Here is a 24,557-nt window from a genome sequence, read left to right as displayed (position 1 = left end):
ACACCATCAACGTCCCAGCCAGTTCTCTCTGCTCTGTGGACCTTGACTCGCCTGGCGGAACGGACCTGGAACCAAGGGATGCGGCATCTGGCTCGCAAATCACTGAGCACACCCTCGACGGGCAGAACCAAATCGTCTTCACTCACCGCATCAACATCCCCAAGCAGGCCTGCGGCTGTACAGACGGCCTGCCTGAGCTGAAGGACCTGCTCAGCAGGCTAGAGATGCTTGAGGGAGAGGTGTCCACTTTGAGGGAACAGTGTAGTGGAGAATCAGGCTGCTGCAGTGCTCAAGTCACAGGTATCGTATATTGTGCATCGTATACCGTATATTGTGTATTGTATATCGTATATCTTCCGGATCACTAGGTTATTTCTGTCTTTGGTAACGATTGTTATTGTGGTAGCTTAAATCAATGTGAATTTTTTGAGCAAAATGGAACGGCTTGTTGTTCAAGTTTGGAATAACCCAAGTCAAGCAAACAAAATGTCAGTCAAGCAATCAAAATGTCAGAGGGAGTATATTTCTCTAGTGATATTCTAAATGCTAAGACATAAGAAGTTATGCGCCATGATCTAAAATGACAATATTTGATATCAGTGCAATGTGTGAGATGTAACTCTTCACTCTTTGGATCCTTAGGTGAGGTGGGCACTAAGCCCTACTGCAGTGGACGTGGAAACTACAGCATGGAGATCTGTGGCTGTATCTGCGAGCCCGGCTGGAAGGGCCCCAACTGCTCAATACCCGACTGTCCTGAAAACTGCTCAGATCAAGGTCGCTGCGTCGACGGGAGATGTCAGTGCTTCGAGGGTTTCTCCGGTCCCGACTGCAGTATTGAAACGTGTCCTGTCGACTGTGGGGAGAACGGACAGTGTGTGAACGGTGCCTGCGTGTGCACCGAGGGCTTTTCGGGCGAGGACTGCTCCGTGTCCAACTGCCTCAACAACTGCTTGGGCCGCGGACGCTGCGTGGACGGAGACTGCGTCTGCAACGAGCCGTGGACGGGTTTCGACTGCTCTGAGCTGATTTGTCCTAACGACTGCTACGACCGCGGACGCTGCATCAACGGCACGTGCTACTGCGACGCAGGATTCACGGGGGAGGACTGCGGCCAGCGCACCTGCCCCAACAACTGCATGGGCAACGGCTTCTGTGTCGACGGCTCCTGCGTCTGCAGCGCCGGATACACAGGGGAGGACTGTTCCAGGCTGACCTGCCCCAACAACTGCAACGGTAGGGGTCAATGCTACAACGGGATGTGCATCTGTGACACGGGCTACCAAGGCGAGGACTGCAGCGTACTCGCCTGCCCCAACAACTGCTACAACAGGGGGCGCTGTGTTAACGGCCGGTGCGAGTGTGGCGTCGGGTTCCAGGGAGTCGATTGTTCAGAATTTTCCTGCCCCAATGACTGCAACAACAGGGGGCGCTGCGTCAATGGCCAGTGCGTGTGTGAGGAGGGATACGCTGGTGAGGACTGCAGCACAAGGACGTGCCCGTCTGACTGTTACGGGCGGGGCCAGTGTGTGGACGGGAGGTGCGTGTGTTTCGTGGGCTACACCGGTCAGGACTGCAGCGAGCTGAGCTGCCCCAACAACTGCCTGGACCGCGGTCGCTGCGTAGCAGGGCAGTGCGTCTGTAATGAGGGCTTCACTGGAGAAGACTGCAGCCTGAGGGCGTGTCCCAATGACTGCCTGGGGCGTGGCTATTGCGTGAACGGGCGCTGCCAATGTCAGGAAGGCTACGCGGGTGACGACTGTTCCACTCTCACTTGCCCTGCGAACTGCAATAACCATGGACGCTGTGAGAACGGAGTGTGCGTCTGCGAAGCCGGTTACGTCGGCGATGACTGCGGAGAGAAGAGCTGCCCGAACAACTGCCACGGACAGGGCCGCTGTGTAGACGGACAGTGTGTCTGTGATGAAGGATACATCGGGGAAGACTGCTCTGAGGGTAGGATGCCCTGTGGGGCCATTTGAAGACATGTGCCAAATTAAAAAATACAGTGGGCTCTGACAAACCATTTCAGAGGACGCCAGATTGCTTAAAATTTGGTCACTCTCCTGTGTGTTGCTGTTTATAATATATTTTTCTGCCAGTAAAATTTCTAAACGACCTTTAAAATAGTGCAGTGGTTGATAAGATTCTGTTCATAGTTTTGTAAAGTGAGAAAAATGAGGTAAACTGAAGCTCTGCAGGAAAAACACATTTCCTTTGATTGTTTTCTGTACTTTTTGATTGTGTGGTGCTGAAGATTTGCTAGTGATCTCAGTGTAAACATAGATTCCTTTCAGTGTGGCACTTTTACAAGGTAGTTTGTTAAAAAGTTGTGATTTTAATGCTGCCTGATTTCTTTTTTTTTAGTCTCCCCACCTAAGGACTTAAAAGTCACAGAGGTAACCACGGAGACGGTGAACCTCACTTGGGCCAATGAGATGCAGGTCGCTGAGTACCTGATCACCCATGTCCCCACGACCCCCGGAGGTCTGCAGGTGGACACCCGCGTGCCCGGAGATCGCACCGCTACCACTATCACCAGCCTGGAGCCAGGCATCGAATACCTCATCAAGGTTTACGCCATCCTAAGCAATAAGAAGAGCATTCCAATCATCGCCAGAGTGGCCACACGTAGGTCCCCATACATACTAACTGCCTGATTCCCATCGGTGATATGGTTAGGACACGTTTAAGTTTCTTATCAGAGGTTCTCCAACTGCTGATAAGAGTTAGTCACTGCCTTAATGTCACAAACTGACTGAGCTTATGAGTGAAGCTTATCAGTATTCATGTAGAATCCTGGATTAAGAAACACCCACACTTTTTAGTCATGTCAAAAACAGTCATCATCCCTGTCGTTTGGTCCTTTTTCACAACGTTCTCACCTGACGTCATTCAGCTGAATGAATTTCACAGAGAAGCAAACGACAAAGTGCTTGCTTCATTTGATTTGGTTCGATTGATTTTGTTTTCATGTTTTTTTTGTTGCTTTGGCTTCGTCTGGGTAGATCTGCCGCAGCCAGGGGGTTTGAAGTTTAAATCGGTGAGGGAGACGTCCGTGGAGGTGTTGTGGGACAAGCTGAACATTCCGTTCGATGCCTGGGAGATCACCTTCCAAAACACGGTCAGTCCCTGCAGCTGCCACGTCACCATGGAGACGGATCCGGTCCCGAGCCAGAGCGCTAATCCATGTCAAAACCGCACGCTACCTCTGAGGATATTTTGGTTTTGTAGACACACGCCCTTGTAATGTCTGTATAAATCTATCATGAAACCATCAATTTACATTATTCAAAGTTAGATGTCTGGAACATACAATGTTTTAAGTTGCACAGAAAAGAGAACGGGGGAGCACATGTACGATTAAAGGTAATCTGTTCGTTTCTGATGGACCTCCTGGTGTCAGTGGCCGTCTTGCCCTTCTTAACGCCATAACGATGTTAAGGAATCCTCCAGTGCCAAGATGGAGTGAAAACATTGTTGGGGTGCGACTGAAAGCAGGTCAGAGGTCAAGAGGTTTATGTTAGAAAGCGGGTCGCTCTGCAGTTCAGATGGCCTCTTTCTCTGGTTTATTTTGAAGTGCTACATAAATATTTTCAGTGCTCCAAAAGGATAGCCTCAACCATCAGCATTTGCACTGGAGTGTTTGTTGGTTTTTAAGGAGAGATCCAAGTCCTTTTATCCTGTCACTCACCCAACAGCAAATTTAGATGGTTCAGTCTGTAATCATGCTGAATTGCCAGGTACCATGGGCGTATGATTCCTGTTTAAGTCATGGACAGTATCAGTGTCAATCAGTCAGAGCTTAGTTTAAACAATCTAACACACAAAAGCACATGACACCACAGAAAAGTTACTCTCTTTCTCTTAACATTCATAAATAGCATGTGTTTTTCTTTGCTGATTTATCAGTGGCCACTGTAGTAAGCCTGAGGCCCTTAAAACTGAACCATGTTTGATCTCACACTTATTCACTTGTTTTGAATTTCAGTTTAAGCTCATTTGCATTTATGAATATCTTTACACTCAGCATCCATACTTATGTGACTCCAGCCACTTTTTACAGGATTTTAACGTTTAGATTTTAAAATGTGGCTGTCCTAAAACTGATCATGTTGCGGTTTCTGTTATTTTACGCATGTTCCCATCGTTTTTGTTTATGCTTTCACAGAAGGAGCAGAACGGGAAGATCGTCCACACCCTGACCTCTCCCCAGACCAGTTTTGAGCAGTCAGGCCTGGGGCCAGGACAGGAGTACGAGGTTTCTGTGGGGGTCATCAAAAACAACACCAGAGGCCCTTACATGAGCCAGACCGTGATGACGAGTAATACTCCGCTCTCATTGGTTTATTCATAGCATCTTTTCCTCATTTGTTTCACACATTGTTTTTGTCTTCATTTTACCACAATATAAGGACATAAGTGTTACTACTTTCTCTAAGATTGGGCCGTCACAATGAATTTCACAGCATTTGCTGCAGAACAATGTTCACCTGACTGACAACAGCTTGATCATTTAGTATACCATTAGCTTGACATGAATCTGTGAGAATGACATCAACAGACTGGCTGGTAGACAAGACTGTACTACTGTTCTGATATGGCCTCAGGTCTTCTGTACCATTATGCACATTCTGTTATTCGACACCAGTTTTACACATTTACAAACCATGTTTAAAACCAGTGGCGCATTCAGCTCGGTCCAGCAGAAAACTCTGGAAAATGCCCCTCTAAACGCTCCAGTGCAGCCACTGCATCACAGACAGTGCTGGCCTCCCCTCCCTCTCCTCTAGGTCTGCTCTTCACTGATTCTTTATTTTACTATCAACATGTAATTTCTTCCTCTTTTTTCCTCATTGAACTTTACTTGTTTTTGTTTTTAATCCTGATGATTATTAGAAGTAAGTTTATTACTTGAAATGGGTAGAGTTTCAGGTATATAGACTTTATAACCGTGGGCCATGTCTGACTGGGTTGGGTTGTGGGTCCTGGCCCTGCTGACTGTCGGGTCAGTGGTGAAATGATCTTTGCCAAAGGAACTTTTAAAGACCGAAGCAGGCGGTTCTGTAAGCTCGCAGGACGTTAAGGAGGAGAAGAGTCAATTACCTCACCTGAGTTTTAAGAACCCGGTTAAACTGTCACTGAGGATCCACGATCTGTGAGTCAGGAGAGACAAAATTTAACACCCCCCCCCCCCCCCCCCCCCAATACCCTTGTCAGACAAATTGTGATTTTTTTTCAGAACTTTCACAAATATTCACAGACATGTTTTTTCCTCATTCCAATCTGGCCGTATACACTGGTTTCCTCTGCCTTTTACTGCACGTAAAACTTGAGCTCCCTTTATTTACAGAAATTCTGAATTGCCAGGACAAATATCGCTGTAGATATAAAACCTATTGACCTCTCATTGCCTGGCTGACACGTTACCTCACAGTGTTTTGATAAACTGTGATGGAGGCAGAGATGATCAGAGATGATGATCCATTTCCATTCTAATCCTCAGGCTGAACTCAAGCATACATGCAACACCTCTATTCTGTCCAGACTGCTTCAAACAAAGACTTATACCAACATGAAATTTATACAGTGTAACATTTTATCGCAGTGTAACACATGAAGGTCATACAGTGTGACACATGTTAAGTTCCGTGATTGCACGCACACACTGTGAACAGTGAGCAGTGAATTTGTCCTCTGCATTTAACCCATCCAACACACCAGTAGTGAACACACACACCAGACGCAGGAGCAGTGGGCAGCATTCCTCTGTGCCCGGGGAGCATTGGGTTTAAGTGCCTTGCTCACAGTCACAAGCCCGGTTCCCTAACCTTTAGACCACGGCTGCCCCAAATATGTGATTTAACACTCACAGAGGAGCCTCCTATTTTGAGGCGTGGATACAGAGTCACACGTAAATTGACCTTTGTTGATGTGCTTTCACTTTGTTTTTTTTTTCTGAAGAGATCGACGCCCCGAGTCAGGTGGATGTGCGGGACGTGACCGATTCGACTGCTTTGATCTCCTGGTTCCGGCCCGTGGCCTCAGTCGACAAGGTGACATTGTCATATGGGCCGAGCACGGACCCCTCCAACCGCCGTAACATTGACCTCTCCTCTACACACACCCAGCACAGCCTGGAGGGACTGCACCCCGACACTGACTATGATGTCTCCGTCGTTTCAAGGAGAGGAGATGTGACCAGCGACCCGGTCCACAGGACCTTCACGACAGGTTGGGAACTCCAGTCACCATCAGTTCAGTCTACATTGAGTCTACATTGAGTCTACACTCAGTCTACATTCAGTCTACATTCAGTCTAAACTCTGTCTATACTCAATCTAAACTCAACTCATAAAAGCTTCATACAATTGTATTTCAGTCTTCAGCATGTGTGTTCAGTCTTACTTAGCATTACGTGATGAGGGCAAACAAATCGTGAGCTCCAGGACCTGATTCTACTCTCTGTCACCCATTTTCGATGTACTCCAGATCTGGACATGCCAAGCGACCTGCGGATGGTGAGTCAGACAGATGACACAATTACTCTGGAATGGAGGAACAGCCTTGCTCCAGTTAATAACTACCGCATCAAGTTTGCTCCGGTTGCTGGGGGTAACCACGGGGAGGAGCTGTTTCCCAGGGGAGAAGGGGATGTAACCCGGGCAACAATCACTGGTGAGACCCACATATTCCAGACCCACAGAGTCTTAACCCAAACCATGAGTCTACAGCTATAAACGGCATCTCTCTTCAGATCCATTTAGTCTCAAAGGGCCAGATCTGAGGTTTGTCTCATAAGATTTGTGAGTTTGTTTTCAGAGTATTTTGTCAAGATTTCATAACCAAATAATACAAAGGTTACACTAGTTTTAAACCAAAGCTCCATTTCATCCTCTCAGTGCCCGGTGTAAGCTCTGTGTTCGCATATATGTCTACAGTTTGAATGCAGTAACTGAATATTTTCACCTGGCACTCACAAGCTGGTCTCTTTCTTTATACCATCACATTCAGTATCATGGCTGCAGTAATATGGTTAGAAAAAAGTGACCTAACAAACCCTGTTGTAGTTGAACATTATTTTTCCTCTTGCAAGTGAAACGTTTTTTTTTTTTTTGTGAACCATATTTTGACTCTAATTTGCGACATGTTGTTGAATCACTTTTTGTCAAACAACCTCCAGACACCCATATTCGGTCAAGTCTGTCATCAGAAATGTTGTATGGGCTGAATGCTGGTGTGGTGTGTTTCAGGGCTGAGGCCAGGAACAGAGTACGGCATTGGCGTCACCGCGGTGAAGAATGAGAGGGAGAGTCTTCCAGCCACCACCAACGCAGTGACCGGTAAGACCATAGAGTCTATCACGCCAACCGTGTATCACCAATCATCTGATTCCTGGGGAGTGAGGGATGGCCAAAAACTTTACCAAGATTTGATCAACTTCCAAACTCCAAAATACTCAAAAAAGATAAATATTTCAAAACAAACCACCAAATATGGTCTATTTTGAAATATTTCAGTTTTCTGTTTTTTAAATTGATCAAATGGATTTAGGGACTTCTTTTAGCATTAATTGAAGGCTGCTATCAGTGCCCTACACTGTATAACTGATAGTCGTCCATCTTACCCTCCACTGTATAACTGATGTGAGTCCGTCTTACTGGTCTTTAAAAGCCGTGAGTTGAGAGAAGCTTAAAGAGAAGAGATAAGTAGGAAACTCATTGGTGTTCACGTTCAGATCTGGATGCCCCGCGGGACCTGCAAGTCAAAGACTCCACAGAGAACACCATGACACTGTCGTGGAGAAGACCCAGAGCCAAAATCTCCACCTACAGGCTGGTGTACACGTCAGCCAATGGCAGGCAAGAGGAGGTGGAGCTGCCAGGTAGCACGACCACGCACACGCTAACCGACCTGGTTCCCGGGATGCGATACACGATAACGCTAGTGGCCGAGAGGGGTCGGAGGAGGAGCTCTCCAGCCACTCTGACTGCTTCCACAGGTGAGGGATCTCTGGAAAATTCCAGAAAAATCCAGTAAAATCAACTAATTCTTTACAGTTTGCGTGAAGCTGGGTGTGACTGTGGCGTCGTGGATGTTCACAGATGCTTGACCAGGCCATGTTTGATTTTTTAGGTTCTCATGTTCCTGTTTTAGGTTACCATGTTCCTGTCCATCTTTTCATGCATGCAAAAACATGCAGCATCCTTGCAACATGGATAAAAAAGATTATATCCCATAATCTCTCTCAATTTTTAGAATAGTTTTTCTTTTCAAGATGCTGTTTGTTTTGTGTCCTGCTATATCTGATTACTTTATCTCTCTGAGTCCCACAGGGCTCAGTCAGTGGCCACATGAGAGAGTTGTCTGAAAAAAAGGTGTCTTTAAGGTTGATTTCTCCTGTTGGCCTGATGTGCCAAGGTTTCATCTGTCTCTTCTTTACATTCATCAATGTCTTTGTCTTTCTCTTTTAGCATCTTTCACTTTCTATTTAGCTGAGCCCTTCCCTGAGCTCAAAATTCCTAAGGGAACGGACGAAAATGTCATTAGCTTTGCGTCTCTGGACGCCACTGAACTTCCGTTCTCTGGTAGCGGGTCCGAAGACTTACCAGGTGCCTTGACCGTGTCAGATGTTACGTCTGATGGATTCAAACTCTCTTGGGAGATGAAGTCCCAGGAGGCTTATGATAGTTACGCTGTAGAACTCAAAGACGTCTCTCAGCTGAGGGAGAAAAAAAACATGCATCTTCATGGAAAAGTGAACAGTACTAAAGTCCATGGTCTGAGGCCTTCCACGGAATATCAGATAAGGCTTTACGGAATGACCGATAGCCAGAGATCTCTGCTGTGTGAGGCAGTTGCCGTTACAGGTATAAACTTCCCTTTTGGGTTGCATGCCTATGAGATCTGTTCTTTACGGTTTTCCTGTACGTCGATTTTAACTCTGTTTATGTACTAAGACTGAAAAAAAAAATAGAGAGATTGAAGTATCAAATGGCACAGATGCATGACGAAGTGGCTCCCATATACAATATGGTAGAGCAGTTAGCGTTCCGTGGATATCATAAAAATCACCCTGGCTCCATCCCATTCCCATCCTCATATTCCATCCATTCCCATATGCATGTCTCACGACTCCCCAGAGAAAAAAAAAACCATACCACTTCATCCCACATACATTAGAAATCACGCCGTCGGAAACAGGCGAATCACATCCATCTTCACTCTTCCCCGCCGGTTTGCAACAGATGGCTCAGCCCAGCTGGTTCACACTGATCATCTGCCCGGGCGGCAGTCTGATGACGGTGATGACATGGACATGAATGTTTCATGACCGTGATTTGAATGGCTCTCTTGCACCTCGAGTTTTGCATGTTGTCTCGTCTCTAGTGTCTGAGGCGATCGGATCCGATTTGGCAGCGCATGGCTTCATCATTTTTTTTGAAGTGTACCGTGTACTTCCGCCCCCGGCGGACTACGCAGAACCTTCAAAGATTAATGGCGTATGAAACAGGCCATTAATTCCATAGCTGATCAGCACAAATGGCAAACATGCATGAAGACACGTACCTGAAATCTGTCAGGGCGGAAACGTGACTCCACCATCACTGACGCGTAAAGAACGTAAAATGCCTGAAACGTTACGTTTGATTGTTTGACGCATTTATATTCGACTCTAGAGCCAGTCCTACTGCCGCACGCTCGCTGCCCGATTACAGCAGCGCTTTCTCTGAAGACAGAAAAGTGTGTCTTTGTACTGTGTTTGTGATGGTGAGGAGCAAAACTCATAAAATATTCCAAAACTGAATGCATGAGAAGAGAGAAGAGATGATGATGTAATGTTGTTCTGTCTGCAGAAACCAGAGATCTGATTCCTTCTACGCTGTTTGTCTGTCACATTCTAACAGTGTTTTTTTTCCCCCTTACAGCTTATTTCATTCTCTCCCTTTTATGATGTGTTCTTTAAACCTGCCGAATGCACTTTTTTGTCTAGCACCAAAGTCTACCTCTGACGTCATGGCTTTGAGTGTCAAAAACACTCAGACGAAGTTGACAAACTCCTACACGGGGGGTCATCCTACAGTCACTACCCACACTCCTATTATAACAGAGATGACTCACACAGAGAGAGAGTCAGCCTCTGAGGCTGCAGGCACAGAACCAGAGCTGCCTGCCAACCTCACTGTCACGGACGTGACTGCGACCGGAATGAGGTTGGCCTGGTCAGCCCCACAGGGGGTCTATGGTAGTTTTCTGGTTGAAATAATGTCCGCTGCTGATGAGGCACAGAGTGATGTGATAACGGTGCCTGGAAATGCGACTGATGTCCATGTAGACGGCTTGTCTGCTGGAATACTGTATGATGTGTCTTTGGTTGGGATAAGAAAGGGAAAAAGAACTCAACCAGTCCGTGTACATGCCAGAACAGGTATATGGATCAAACCATTTTTTCTACCACTATGCAGTTGGTCCTGTGTTTATTTATTTGTTTTTTTTTTTCCTTTCCTTCATTCATCTAAACATCTGTGGTTTCTAAGGTTAAACACGATTGCTTTCTTGTTGTCCTGTTGTGCACTTCTATGTGTAGAGCACTGATAATGAAAATCTGAGTGTCCTAAAAAAAAGAGAGACTTTTCTGTTTTCAGACATGAAAAGTAACAGTGATATAGGGCAGCATGTTTTTTCAGTTCCTCTGTGATTTTCTCTCTTTTTTTAATGGGTTATGGGAGAGGGTTGGGAGCTTGCAAATGCTATTAGATAATGCCAGTGAGAAATCATTTCATTTTAAAACATTTTTTATCAAAAACCTAATTTAATCGTTAGAGTATCAATTACAGGTATCACCTCTTCATGACTACGATAATGATAATTAATTATTCGGCTGCAGTTTGTTGTGTTGTTCTGTGGTATTGAACCCACTCTGGTCTGTCTGTCTGTCAGAGGAGAGGAAGCCTGAATTTGGAAACCTCACAGTGTCAGACATATCATGGGACAGCTTCAATGTGTCCTGGACCATTGAGGAAGGCCCTTCCTTTGAGAGCTTTGTGATTGAGGTTGCAAACGCAGAGGGTGGTCCAGAGTGGCAAAACCTGTCGGTGTCTGGAGATGCCCTCAGCCTGGGTCTAGCCGGGCTCACGCCCAACACCTCGTACGTGATCGCCCTCTATGGGCTGCACCAGGGAACTGTCCTGGGTCCTCTCTATGCTGCAGCCACCACAGGTACTTTTGTCCAGTGGTCTATGGGGAAAACCTCCCTTTCTCTCTCTCTCTCTCTCTCTCTCTCTCTCTCTCTCTCTCTTTCGCTCCCTCTCCGCTTCCTCCCCCTTCTGTGTGACTTGTCTCGTCTCCAGTTCCAGTTGTGATCTGTGGTGTCAATCGGGATCTTGCGTGTCACTTCGATCGCTTTCGTCTCTCTTAAGCCCCGGGCCTTGTCATTTGCACGGAAAAAAGCAACATCACGTTCATTTGCTACTTGATCAAATTCTTTGGATCGTTGACAGATAATAACAATGCTGAAACTATCTTTTTTTTTTTAACAAGTCGTTTTATGGTTTGCCAGTCCTACCCTCCAGCCACTGTGTCGGTCTTGCCTTGAAAAGTTGCTTGCAGGGCGACATTTAGAAGCTCATCCCGTGTTCCCCTCGGCTGAAACCAATAAGGTGACAGAATTTTTTTTTTTTTTAATACTCCTGCTACCTTCCTCATTGTACCATCTCATCTCCCCCTTCGTGCATGGCACCCTCCCTTATAATCTCTGATGCGCTGCAGTGATTGCAAAACACGGTTAACCTCATCCCATCCCATTACCATCCCCAGAGCATCCATCCCATTGCCCGTCTTTGTCCTCATTTCATCTGTACCGTGGAGACTGTGAGATTAACACCAAATAGGCCGACTGCTTGTTTGACTCACAAAGGAAATGTGAGATTATTAGATTAACATCATAAAAAGGTGCTGAATGAAGAATCTGTTGAATTGCAAAGAGAAGACAAATATTTGAACATTTGCCCTTAAACTGATAAAAACAAACAAACAAACTAACAAACAAACAAATAATGGCTCAGTCACCTAATTATGCATCCATACGTTTGAGTTAACCAGATGGTGAAGAACTTTTAATAAATAAAATGTTTCATGAAGACGAAATCTCTAAAAAGTTTAAATAACAGAACGCATACTCAAATAATGTTTGAATTTCCTTTGAGACAAAGGTTAATATCTCAGACTGTTTTCTGTCCATCTGGTCTTCTTCCTGTTGATCATAACATCCTTATTCTCTCACCTACCATCTGCATGTTCTCTCCATATACATCAAACAAACACCAGCCTTTTGCTGCTTGTGAAACCATCAAAACCTACCGATAAGCTTAAATCTTCAACTTTTCAAACCATTTAAAAGAAGCACCTCAGACATTTGCAAACTGTTGCGTATTTTTGAAGAAATACTTTTGCATTGGCACTCATAAAAGAAACCAATCAGTCACTGCTTCTTTTTCGTGCGTTGAGAAGTGTTCCTGTTGTGTCCTCTACTAACATGTGTCTTCCTTTAACCGGTTTTGACACTACAGTGAACAAAAAAAAAAGGAAAAGAAAAGGGATATACGTGTGTACGTATCTTGTCGAGTCCTGGCTGTCCTGTTTTTCAAATTCTCTGTCCGATTCTGGACTTTCCTTCTGTTTGTTTTCTCACTGTAATGTCTCAATGCCTGTCTCCAGTCTGCACCTGCTTCTCTATGCTAAGCCTCACGAGGTACGTGATAAACTTCAGAGACATTAAGCCTTCATTTTTCAAATAGAGACAGTTGTTTAAAATAGTTTTTGAATACTTTACCATTTACAGGAGGTCTAGAACCTTGTCTTAAGCTCAGATCAGCTCCTACTCTCTTCTGATAAATGAAGGTCTTTGAGTTTAACCAGAAACATGAAATAACTCAAACTACTGACAGTATCCAGGCAAACATTTTATCATCACATTTTTATCTAAAGGTCTAATACTAGTGATCATTTCAGTGAGATTTTTCACAAGCACATTTTAAAATAGGCCAGGACAAGTAGCGCAGTTAACACTGAACATTTAAAAATTCATAAGACTTAGAAATGCCCAAAACTGGCTTAAAGATACTGACATAGTTTTCACTTCAGCTGCTGTGCTTGAAAATCCAATGACTGTTTCTCGTTTTAGTGAGAGGACCTGTTGTTGGGAATCTATATGTGTCTAACGTGACATCAAACAGCTTCTCCATCTCCTGGAATGGCACAGAAGGAGATTTTGAAGGGTTTATTCTGGAGATAATAGACTCTGACTGGCTAAGGGAGCCAACTGAACGTAATCTATCACACGATGCGATGTCGTATGATGTCGTTGGGCTGAGGCCCAGCGCAGATTATATAGTCTACGTCACTGGAGTTGTGAAAGGAGCGAGAACGCACACTGTCAGTGCTGTGGCGACCACAGGTATTCCAATTCTCACACCTCTTTCCAAGTTTCTTTTATGTTTATGGATTTAGGGTTTATCTTCACACAAATACACTTAAATTGAACCTATGTAATGTGTACTAAGGACAATTAGCACCTGGCTGAGTAGCATGAGGTCTGTTAATCAAAAGGAGAACATCAGAAGACGGCGTCTGCATTAAACGTCTGCGGTGGGTTCTCTTTTCCTCCGTAGCGCCAGAGCCCGACTTGTCCGGGCTAGTTGTTTCTAACGTTACCTCAGACAGACTGTTGCTCTCCTGGAGGACGGGAGAGAGGGCATTTGATAACTTTATAGTCGAGGTGAGAGAGTCCGCTCGGCCCTCGCAGGCCACGGGGCGTACTCTGCCCGGCGGGGCGCGCTCCACGGTTCTAACCGGGCTCAAAGGAGACACACAGTACCGCATCAAACTTTATGCCAGCTCTGGGGGCCGAAACACACCCCCCCTCACCACTCAGGTCACCACAGGTACTGCCCTGCATGTTTTCAGCTCTCCACAGTTCTGTTTGAAACTCACTGTCACGTCGCCAAACATTACATTCAGTGCAATATCACCACGAGAATCGTTAGCATTTTGTGTTGTGCTAATTGTTTAATTCGGTTTTTACGTATGGCCTAAGGATATCTTTCATTGATGTGACAGATTGTAGCATATTCACAGAGACAAATTCTTAGATATCTACCCAGGAAAGTCTTGATTCAGCTGAGTGAGAGTTGGAGAGTAACCAAACTTACATGTGTTCTCTTGCTTAGAGCCCAAGCCCAAAGTGGGCGCCGTAAGAGTTTCTGATATCAGTCCGAGTAACTTCACGCTGTCCTGGAGGACAGTGGCAGGTCATTTTGACGGCTTTTTGGTTCGGGTCACGGACCGTGAGCAGATCTATGATGTGGTGGAACTCAGACCATCAGGCACAGAACGTAACGTGACCGTCACAGGTCTGATGGACTCCACAGTCTATGACGTTGAGTTTTACAGTCTCTCTCACGGTCGCCAAACTCCTAAAGTCTCTCTTCACACCACCACAGGTACTACGTAACATTTTCAAACCTTTATCACAATAGACCCTCTAAAACCAAACCAGATCAATTCAGCAACAGATTAGCAACTGTTGTCGGACAGTAGCTACTGACGGTCAGTTGATGCTTGAGGGGAATTTTGTTCTTTTTGACATCCATGTTTCAAAAAGGGCAAAGTTCACATTCAACACTCTTACCTACTTTTTAAATCTCCTAAAAACTGAATAACTTTAAATCTCACATTGTGTCCTTGGAAAGTCCACGTCTGGCCGTCTGAAAGAGAACATCAGGTATGAGCCATTCAAAAGCACGTTATCAGAAAGTCTCACTGACACAGCTCAGCGTTGGCTGCAATCAAAAGTACTGCTGGTAAAGATATTCTTTTTTAAAGTTTCTAAACGTAAGAAAAGAACAAAGACAAAAATGTCATTTAAATTCTTTTTACTGTCGATTGTATCTTATTGACTGGTTATCGGTAATCACTAACACATGGCTCCAGAGTTTCAATTGCTACCAAATCATCCAAGCACTGGAACCAAAACCCAGCCAGTCTGCCTTTAAGACTTGGCAGGAATGGCAAACCGTCTTTTTTGTTGACAGTTTCGTAGCTCTTGATCCAGACAAAGGATTGATTTGTGACTCCTACAGCTGTGCTCAGTGATCGACTTCTATTTTCTTTGGTTGTTGTTTTTTTTTATAAGTGCTCTTACAGATAAGGCTCTGTTGCAGTGTTGTAGTTCCTCTCAGCCTCCTCTGTTAGTCATCTCTAATAACTCAATGTCTCTTGATGTTCACAAGCTCATAGGGGAATCTTAGGGACACCACATTTTGCAATCACTGCACACACCAGCTCTGCATTCTCATTCCATGTTGTCCCCTTCCTCCCCTGCCCATTTTAAAACCTAAATCCCAACGAAAACAAACAAAAAAAAAACAACAACAACCCACGCTCACCTCTCAGAGCCTCTGCCAAAATTGGACAACCTCACGGTCTCGGACGTTACTCCGTTTGGTTTCCGCGTGACGTGGGCAGCACAAGCCGCGGATGGCTTCAGCCACTTTCACGTAGAGGTGACAGACTCCGGTCGTCTGCTGGAGCCGCAGGAGGTCACGGTGCCCGGCAACCAGACCTCTGTGAGTATCTGGGGTCTGATCACCGGTATTGGCTACGAGGTCAGACTGACCGGGGTTTCACGGTCAGGGTTACGCTCCCGGCCGTTGACCACAGTGGCTGTGACAGGTACCATCTTCTCCATTTTCACACTTTTCTATTGAGAGGGGCTTCTCCACCTGAGCGTCATCGCATCCAATGGGGTTTTTTTTTAATTCAGAGGGGGATTCTGGACAGTGAGAACAAACAACCTTTTTATGAAAAAAATATGGATAGCACCATTGTAAATGAATGTTCAATTGTCTTTCAGGTAAAAAAAAAAAAGATCAGTCAAACTAGTCTGGTTTGAGAAGGTCCAATCATAGACAAATGACTAGCTGTAACCCTGACCTGATCATAGACAAATGGAGAGATGAATTGGTGAACTGCACAGTTTAGCTGATGCTTGGATGGGGAAGCCCCAAAAGAAAACACCTACCTCTCTCAAGTCAAATGTCCAATGCCCATTCACGTCTGTTCTCATCATGCAGACTTTCCTTTCTCTCTCGTCTCTTCTACAGAGAAAACGTTCTTTACGGTTCTCTAAACGGTTCTTTATCCTCATCACCCCCAAAATATGGGCAAACACATTTTCATTGCCATATTTAAACTGTGCTTTCCCTCCAAAACTAACAGGCAGAAAATCTCTAGCTGATTGTTCAACATCAGTCACTAAGTTTCAGAATTACAAAAAACAAACAAACAAACAAACAAAACCATGCACACAACAACAACAACAACAATAAAACATTACTGAATGTTTACTTTTTTTCTAGCTAAATCTCAACCCTCAAAATATCAGACTGTGAATAGGTACAGATCTAAATATAATAGCCACAGATGTAAATATTGCATGAGGTCACAGATTGCATCTGTAAATCTTTCATTACTCATATCAGGCTTCAGGAAACAGGGAAACACAGTTATTTCGCACGGCATGCAACGTGTGCAGTGCCAGTTGACATTGACGGAGGATATCAAAACATCTCTGAGGGGGGACATGTGTTTATTGCTTTTTACCATAAAACTAAATCTTTAAGTCACGTGTTTGGCAAAAACCAAATGGTTTATGAGGTATAAACATCAGGTAAATGAATCTCACAGTTCCTGAGAGTATGAGCGTGGGTGGAAAGCGAGTAAACACATAGCCCTTCAGACATTATGTGTGACATCCTCTAATCTCCTCCACTTTCTCTGTTTATTTCAATATCACACGAATGTTCCTTACTAAGGCTGTGAGTACGACAGCATGTTGGTTTGAAGTTATGCAGAACCACCAGCATCCAAAGCTTGGGGAAAAATTAATCTGACACTGCGTGTGTGCGTGTCTGTGCGTGTGTATATGTGTGTTTGTGTTAATGTGTGTATGAGCTGTGTGAAATGATTTCCTCTACTTACTCATGTGAAATAAAGCAGTGCTCAATTGCTGCTCTGTGTCCTGATTTTGACTAACACAGGCAATGGTGCTCTCACCTAAAACGCATGTCCGATCGGTTGAGAATGATGTGTTATGGGACCTAAACCGAATATCAGTCTACCACCCATCAAATGTCGCAGCTGAATGTTTTGCTGGCATTTATGTGAAGTTCCATTTATGAGTCGAAAGGAAAAAAAAAAAGGAGAGAAAAGAGAAAAAAAGAAACGTTTCCCCTTGTCAACTAGAGGCCGAACCGGAGATCGAGCACCTTTTCGTGTCCGACGTCACTCCGGAAAGCTTCCGTCTGGCCTGGACCGCTGACGACATCTTCGATCGATTTGTGATTAAAATTAGGGATTCCAAAAAGCTCACCCACCCGCAAGAGTTCAGTGTCCCCGGACACGAGAGAACCAAAGTTCTCACTGAGCTAACAGGGGGGACTGAATATGAAATTGAGCTGTATGGCGTGTCTTTGGACCTTCGCTCCCAACCGGTTACGGCCGTCGCCAGAACAGGTACCACCTCACGCCGTCATCCACGAGTGTACAGTGAACCTGCCTAACGTGCTCCTTACCACTCTCTATCCTCACTGTTCTAATGGGTTCTCTTTCCTGGAATGTTAAAAACAAAATGTGGTCTGTGAAGAGGCGTTTTTACCATAACTGTGTGGTCTCTGTTATATCTTTGTTATTCTGATGGCTTAAAATGTATCATTACAACAGTTAACTCCAGCACTCTGCATGCTTCCATTATTTTTTCCACAGACTTTTATTTTTGCTCTTTCTGTAGGACATGAGAGAAAGCCATCAGAAATGTCTCCTGACCACATTTGGTCAGACCTGTGGCCATAACTGACAACAGAAAAATCAGTCAGCAGGTCTCTGACCCTCACTAATATCTAATCCATGTGATTGTATCTTTTCATTACATGACGATAGCAATGCCATAACATCAGTCCATCCCTCTAGCATGCATTTGAACACTAATGACCTGGTTTGTTTTGTTTTGGGATGTCCATTCTGACATGCAGTCATGCAGACACACGTCTGTTGCTCATCGACCGAACCTGTCGAATGTTTGAAATTCCAACGCCAAGCATGTTCAGAGAGAGAGCGCTCAGCGTCTCTCTGTCTTTCCGAGGCCTGTGACGTGAACCTGGAGAACATCTCGGGTGTTTGCCGTGAAACTTGATTCCTATCCTTTGCATTCATGGATTGCGTTTTCTCTCTAGGGGCTGGTGCCTCAGATTAAGGAAGGGGATTAACACTTTCCTCTTTCTCACTCTCTTCTTTTCCTCTTTTCTCAGTGTCTTTGTTGGTCTTTTTGTTTTTTTTTTAACCTGTGAATGTGTGGATCCAGTCTGTATTTGAGAAAAAGCACAAGGTTCCAAAATGAAACTGGTCCAGAGCAGTTATTGGTGGCCAGTCAGAATTCGATAATTGTTCTGACTTTTATTTATCTGTTTATGGTCTAGGCCTGGGTAACCCCAGTGGTATCCGTTTCCCTGAAGTCACTGAAACCTCTGCTCTGGTTCAGTGGACCATGCCGCGTACCAGCGTCGACAACTTCCGCATCACTTACGTTCCAATCCAAGGAGGTGAGAAGGAACTTCCAGAGCGGTAGCACATTTCCCAGATATATCACTTCCTACTGTAAGAGAGGAAATATTTCACCCTTACAAACTGAAATTGTTCATACCCCCCCCCCCCCATTCAAATTCCCCTTTCTTGCTTATCGTTTCTTTTCCTTTACATCATTTTCAGGCAATTAATGGAAAGCTCTGGTTTGTAAAACCATGATGTGTTCTTTAGGGATGTTTGTAAAACCGTGATGTGTTCTTTGGGGATGTTTGTAAAACCGTGGTGTGTTCTTTGGGGATGTTTGTAAAACCGTGGTCTGTTCTTTAGGGATGTTGTAAAACCGTGGTGTGTTCTTTAGGGATGTTTGTAAAATCGCGATGTGTTCTTTGGGGATGTATTGATGCTTTTAGGGACATATTGATGTAGCTCTTGACTGGTGTCTGTCTCGTGCAGGAGTTCCTAAGACAGTGACGGTAGATGGTTCACAGTCTCAGACTGTGCTGACGAACCTGATCCCAGGGGAGAAATACCAGGTGTCTGTGGTGGCTGTGAAAGGTCTGGAGGAGAGTGATCCAACCACTGACTCTGTGACCACAGGTCAGTACTGCTCTGTCCCTCACCCTGAAGAGCATCCCTCTCTCCTGACACGTTCTCTTAACCACATGGTCACTACATTAAGGTAGCCTGTGGATGTGACACATTCATTTCGTCTTTTTCCCAAAATGTCTCATGTTCCATGTAAAGATCAGTGACTTAAGTTGCCTTGATTTCTGTGAGGCAGTATTGTATGTTGCAAAAAAAGAAAAAACAAATTTTAAAAATGCCAGAAAAGTTTGAGATGTTCTTGTCTGTTCAGGGCTGGACATGCCTCGGCGTCTGACTGCAGTCAACGTTACTGACACGGAAGCGCTGTTGCTGTGGCAACCTGCTGTTGCCACAGCTGATGGATACATCATCACTTACAGAGCAGACACAGGTGTGACACTCATCTTTGATCTTTCACTCTCTCTTTCTTTCTTTCTTTCTTTCTCTCTTTCTTTCTTTCTTTCTTTCTTTCTTTCTTTCTTTCTTTCTTTCTTTCTCTCTTTCTTTCTTTCTTTCTTTCTTTCTCTCTTTCTTTCTTTCTTTCTTTCTTTCTTTTAACCAAATGTCTTAACTCAGAACATATAAATGAACATATAACTGGTGGGTTTGACAGTTATGGCTGTGATACTGTTTGTAGTACGTATCTCTCCCTTACCATTCTATCTAAGGCTGGAACAATGGTAGCTTTCTTACTATTAATGGACCAATCACAGTAAAAGTGGACTGAAAGCCAGTTTATTTGACCAGGTTTAAGGTTAGCCAAGAACTCAAATGTATGAATGGAATTTCTCAGTTTAAAGTGGAATTTGGTCTAACAGTAGTCTTTAGAGTCTCTTAGTATGGCTCTGTTATTACATTCTTAACTAAACATACATACACTCAAAGATATAACATAAATACATAATGCACCCACTGTCAGTCCACCTGTCTAATAAACATGCTCTTACATCTGACAGTTCTGTTTATAACGGTAATGTGTTTGGAGTTTGGTCTGCAGATGTTGTCACTTTGACACACACTCAGGGATAGTTATTTTTGGCAGTTTGGTGTTTCTGTAAAAGCCTAAATGTTCTGTGTATCATTCCAAACGTCTGTCTGACATGAACCATCCTGGCCTTGCTTCTGTGTCTGCACAGTGCCACCCGTGACAAAACACGTGTCCGGGAACACGGTGGAGTTTCAGATGAGCTCTCTGATTCCGGACACACACTACTCTGTCAGCGTGCACGCGACCAGAGACGGTCAGAAGAGCGTCTCCGCCACCACCGATTTTACCACCGGTGAGATGTCCAGCCGAACCCGACCGCACAAACCGCACCCTGAAAGTTCAGCTGCTATAAACACTGTTAACGGACAAATCCCATCTTTAAAGTTTAACCACTTTAAACACTGTTAACGGACAAATCACATCTTTAAAGTTTAACCACTTTAAACACTGTCAACGGACAAATCACATCTTTAAAGTTCAACCTCTTTAAACACTGTTAACGGACAAATCACATCTTTAAAGTTGAACCTCTTTAAACACTGTCCATGGACAAATCACATCTTTAAAGTTTAACAACTTTAAACACTGTTAACGGACAAATCACATCTTTAAAGTTTAACCACTTTAAACACTGTCAACGGACAAATCACATCTTTAAAGTTTAACCACTTTAAACACTGTTAACGGACAAATCCCATCTTTAAAGTTTAACCACTTTAAACACTGTTAACGGACAAATCACATCTTTAAAGTTCAACCTCTTTAAACACTGTTAACGGACAAATCACATCTTTAAAGTTGAACCTCTTTAAACACTGTCCATGGACAAATCACATCTTTAAAGTTTAACAACTTTAAACACTGTTAACGGACAAATCACATCTTTAAAGTTTAACCACTTTAAACACTGTCAACGGACAAATCACATCTTTAAAGTTTAACCACTTTAAACACTGTTAACGGACAAATCACATCTTTAAAGTTTAACCACTTTAAACACTGTCCATGGACAAATCACATCTTTAAAGTTTAACCACTTTAAACACTGTTAACTGCTCCACAGTAGTGGAGGTAACACTCATCCAGAGTGGAGTTGGCACTGAGAAGATTTTAAATGATCCTGATTGGCTGGTGCAAAGAGCAGATCCCATAGGCTAAATCTGAGGAGGTGACTTCTCTATGTGATTAGAGGAGCACTGCTCACTTAAGACAAGGCAACCAACTTGACGTATCCAAAAGAAACCCAAACATTGGCTTTTCTGTGGGACATTTAAAGCAGAACTGTGATGCACTTCTCCTCTGGCCCTTTCTGTCGCTGTAGATATCGATCCTCCACGAGACCTGACCGTCAGTAACATTCAGCCTGAGAGCGCTACTCTCACCTGGCAACGTCCCAGAGCCACTATCACCAACTACATCCTCACCTTCCAGTCTGCCGATGGCACCGTCAGGGTAAGGACTGTGGGGTTTTTTTTTCAGCCTGATTCTCCCATTAAAGCAAGCTCTCAGGTCATCATACACCAAGGCGCGTTAATGCTAATTTAGGGTTAACGCCTGCACTGGAACAGTGATCAGTATTGATCAGTATGCCATGAGAGTGTGAGTGGGGAGAGTCGGAAGTTGGTGAAGAGGACTCGATGAATCCAAGCAAACACCCACGTAGAGCTCAACCTGATATTTTCAATCTTGCAAAAAAACCTGGGCTTGTGACACATTTCAGGTTCAAAGTCAAAAACAATCCACCTTCATGTGGCCTAGTCACACAGATCAAGAAATACATCTATAAATGTAACTAGTGAATTAAAAACAAATGAAAACAAACAGTTAAACGGGTGAGGCAATAAAAGCAAATTAAAATTGTTTCTTTGCCTCTGTCTACGATCTGATGAAACAGGAAGTGGTTGTAGAGCCAGCAGCCACCTCCTACACCCTGTCGCAGCTGTCATCCGCCACTGAGTACACCGTCAGGCTACAGGCTGCCTCAGGGAGGAAGAGGAGCCGCTCCGTCACCACAGTCTTCACCACAGGTGAGTCGCTCACACTGCAGACACGGCAAATCAGGACTGTTATACTCCAAGTCCTCCTGAAGTACTTGGTGCCAGGCCAGAGAATGATGGGCTCCCCCTTCTGAGGTTCCTCTGAAGGCTATTTGTATCTCAGTAAAAGCAGTTAAAAGCTGTGATCATGGTGTGTTGTAAAGAGTATTTTACAAATACGACTTGACTGAATGGAGTCAAACTGAATCGAATGGTCTTTCTCCAGACAACACAATGTGTCCACCTTAAAATACGTTGGTACGGTTTCAGTGATGATAATTTTCAATTGCTCTTTGTTTCTCTCTGTTTGGTTCATTTGTGTGTAGTTGGTAAACTATACAGGCATCCAAAGGACTGCTCCCAAACATTACTGAATGGAGAAGTCAGCTCTGGTCCGTATAACATCTTCATTAACGGGGATGAGGGGCTCCCCCTGCGGGTGCACTGTGACATGTCTACGGATGGAGGCGGATGGCTGGTGAGTCAATGAGCTCACGGTAGATCCTCGTACAGCCAGTAGACAAGTTGGTTTAGTGAACGCAGAAACATATGGACAGTTTTCAGGGAGCTTGATCCTGGGGTTATCCTGCAGGTATTCCTGAGACGCCAGAGCGGAAACGTGGACTTCTTTAGGAACTGGAAGAATTACACTCTCGGATTTGGTGACATTAACGATGAATTCTGGCTAGGTAGGTCTTTTTGTTTTTGTTATGGTAATCCAAAGCTATTCTGCCTTTAACCACGATCAATTAGTACAACTGTGCACCCAATGAGTAAACTGTGTTTTTAGGGGCATTGACCCTCTGAGACAATGACTAACTGAGTTAACTAATTGCATATAATTGAATTTTTGGATCAAGAATGCTTTTATTTTTAGCTGTGGAATATCACACCATGAAACTAAAGTGATTTTTAAAAGGTTGAATTGCAGAAATTCAGAGGCATGTTTTGAAGCACCAAGCTCATTACACAGCTCAGTGGACATTTAATTTGTATATTTTGAAATAAATTCCCATTAGACTGCTGTTGACCTCACTGTGGTCTTTCTAGAGTCTCACCTTTTCTGGAACTCCCATTAAACATCCTCTTTTCTGCCTAACATTTTCTGTTTTCAGAACTATTTCGTACTTACCGGTGGGGTTTTGGGAACAAGCTGAAATGTGTTGTTTGTTTCTCTACGGGGCACACCCACAGAGACAGTGATGTGTGTGTGTGTGTGTGTGTGTGTGTGTGTGTGTGTGTTTTTCTGTGTTTTCTCCACACATCAGGACTGAGCAACCTTCATATGATCACATCCTCGGGCCTGTACGAGCTGCGTGTCGACCTCAGGGACGGACAGGACACGGCCTACGCTCAGTACGACAAATTTTCCGTGGGTGAAGCTCGCACCCGCTACAAACTCCAGATTGGCGCCTACAGTGGGAACTCTGGTAAGAAGTCAGTTCCCAGTCATGTCATCGGGCACAGGACAAGGAACACACGTCTTTATACTGAAAGGACAGATTTCATAGATAAGTGAAGCTGTTCCGCATGGATGTCCTCTCGATACTGCTAAATAAGAAATACGGATTATTCTAGTGTTTTTATGGCATTTTGTTCATTTTATAGTATTTTTCGTTAGTTATCAAAGCCTTCCCTCTAGTGGTGGATAAAAATACATACAGCTTTATTTGTTTATTTATTTATTTGCACATCATTATTTAGCTTCAGGGTATCAATCTGAACTTCCCTAAGCTGATTTTGTGTCCAAAGGCATAATGTTAATACTGAATGTTTTTAGCATTACTAAAAGTACTGAATGTGAGTTTTTGTTTTGTTTCGTTTTGTTTTTTTCATCTCCAAGGCGACTCCCTGGCTTATCATCAGGGTAGGCCTTTCTCCACCTACGATAACGACAATGACATCGCAGTCACCAACTGCGCCCTGTCTTACAAAGGAGCCTTCTGGTACAAAAACTGCCACCGGGTGAACCTGATGGGAAAATATGGAGACAACAGCCACAGCAAAGTAAGAGCCAGTCACACAGCACTTCACTCAGCACCCCACCCTCCCAGTTTAGACTGAATCAGACTGGTTCTCTCCTCTGTTTAAATTTACTTGAGTACTTTGCATCACTTGTTATAGTATAGACAGACTGCTAAACTGTTGTTGTTGTTTTTTAATTCTGCTTTTCTCCAGGGCATAAACTGGTTCCATTGGAAAGGCCACGAGCACTCAATCCCGTTTGCAGAGATGAAGATCAGACCAGTCAATTTCAGAAACCTGGAGGGCAGAAGGAAAAGATCCTAAGCCTGACCCAGGCAGCCTGA

The 24,557-nt window shown here is 44.2% G+C and overlaps 1 protein-coding gene across 1 annotated transcript in view; it reads left to right on the top strand.

Annotated features, from left to right (window-relative positions):
- LOC115812759 (tenascin) overlaps positions 1 to 24,537 on the top strand; it is a 24,715-nt gene extending 178 nt beyond the window's left edge. Inside the window, 22 exon segments of the mRNA XM_075353575.1 lie at positions 1 to 300; positions 643 to 1,988; positions 2,160 to 2,631; positions 3,009 to 3,124; positions 4,172 to 4,325; positions 5,965 to 6,234; positions 6,493 to 6,678; positions 7,254 to 7,343; positions 7,739 to 8,002; positions 10,942 to 11,220; positions 17,305 to 17,574; positions 18,534 to 18,656; positions 19,093 to 19,236; positions 19,496 to 19,615; positions 20,361 to 20,504; positions 21,534 to 21,664; positions 22,107 to 22,239; positions 22,575 to 22,726; positions 22,841 to 22,937; positions 23,517 to 23,678; positions 24,092 to 24,255; positions 24,427 to 24,537. The exon segment at positions 1 to 300 is cut by the window's left edge and continues 178 nt beyond it. Of these exon segments, the coding sequence (XP_075209690.1) occupies positions 1 to 300; positions 643 to 1,988; positions 2,160 to 2,631; positions 3,009 to 3,124; positions 4,172 to 4,325; positions 5,965 to 6,234; positions 6,493 to 6,678; positions 7,254 to 7,343; positions 7,739 to 8,002; positions 10,942 to 11,220; positions 17,305 to 17,574; positions 18,534 to 18,656; positions 19,093 to 19,236; positions 19,496 to 19,615; positions 20,361 to 20,504; positions 21,534 to 21,664; positions 22,107 to 22,239; positions 22,575 to 22,726; positions 22,841 to 22,937; positions 23,517 to 23,678; positions 24,092 to 24,255; positions 24,427 to 24,537 (5,228 nt within the window).
- Positions 24,538 to 24,557: the final 20 nt, after the last annotated feature.

This window comes from Chanos chanos, chromosome 1 (assembly GCF_902362185.1).
Source record: "Chanos chanos chromosome 1, fChaCha1.1, whole genome shotgun sequence".
NCBI lineage: Eukaryota > Metazoa > Chordata > Actinopteri > Gonorynchiformes > Chanidae > Chanos > Chanos chanos.
This window is presented reverse-complemented; position numbering and strand designations above follow the sequence as displayed.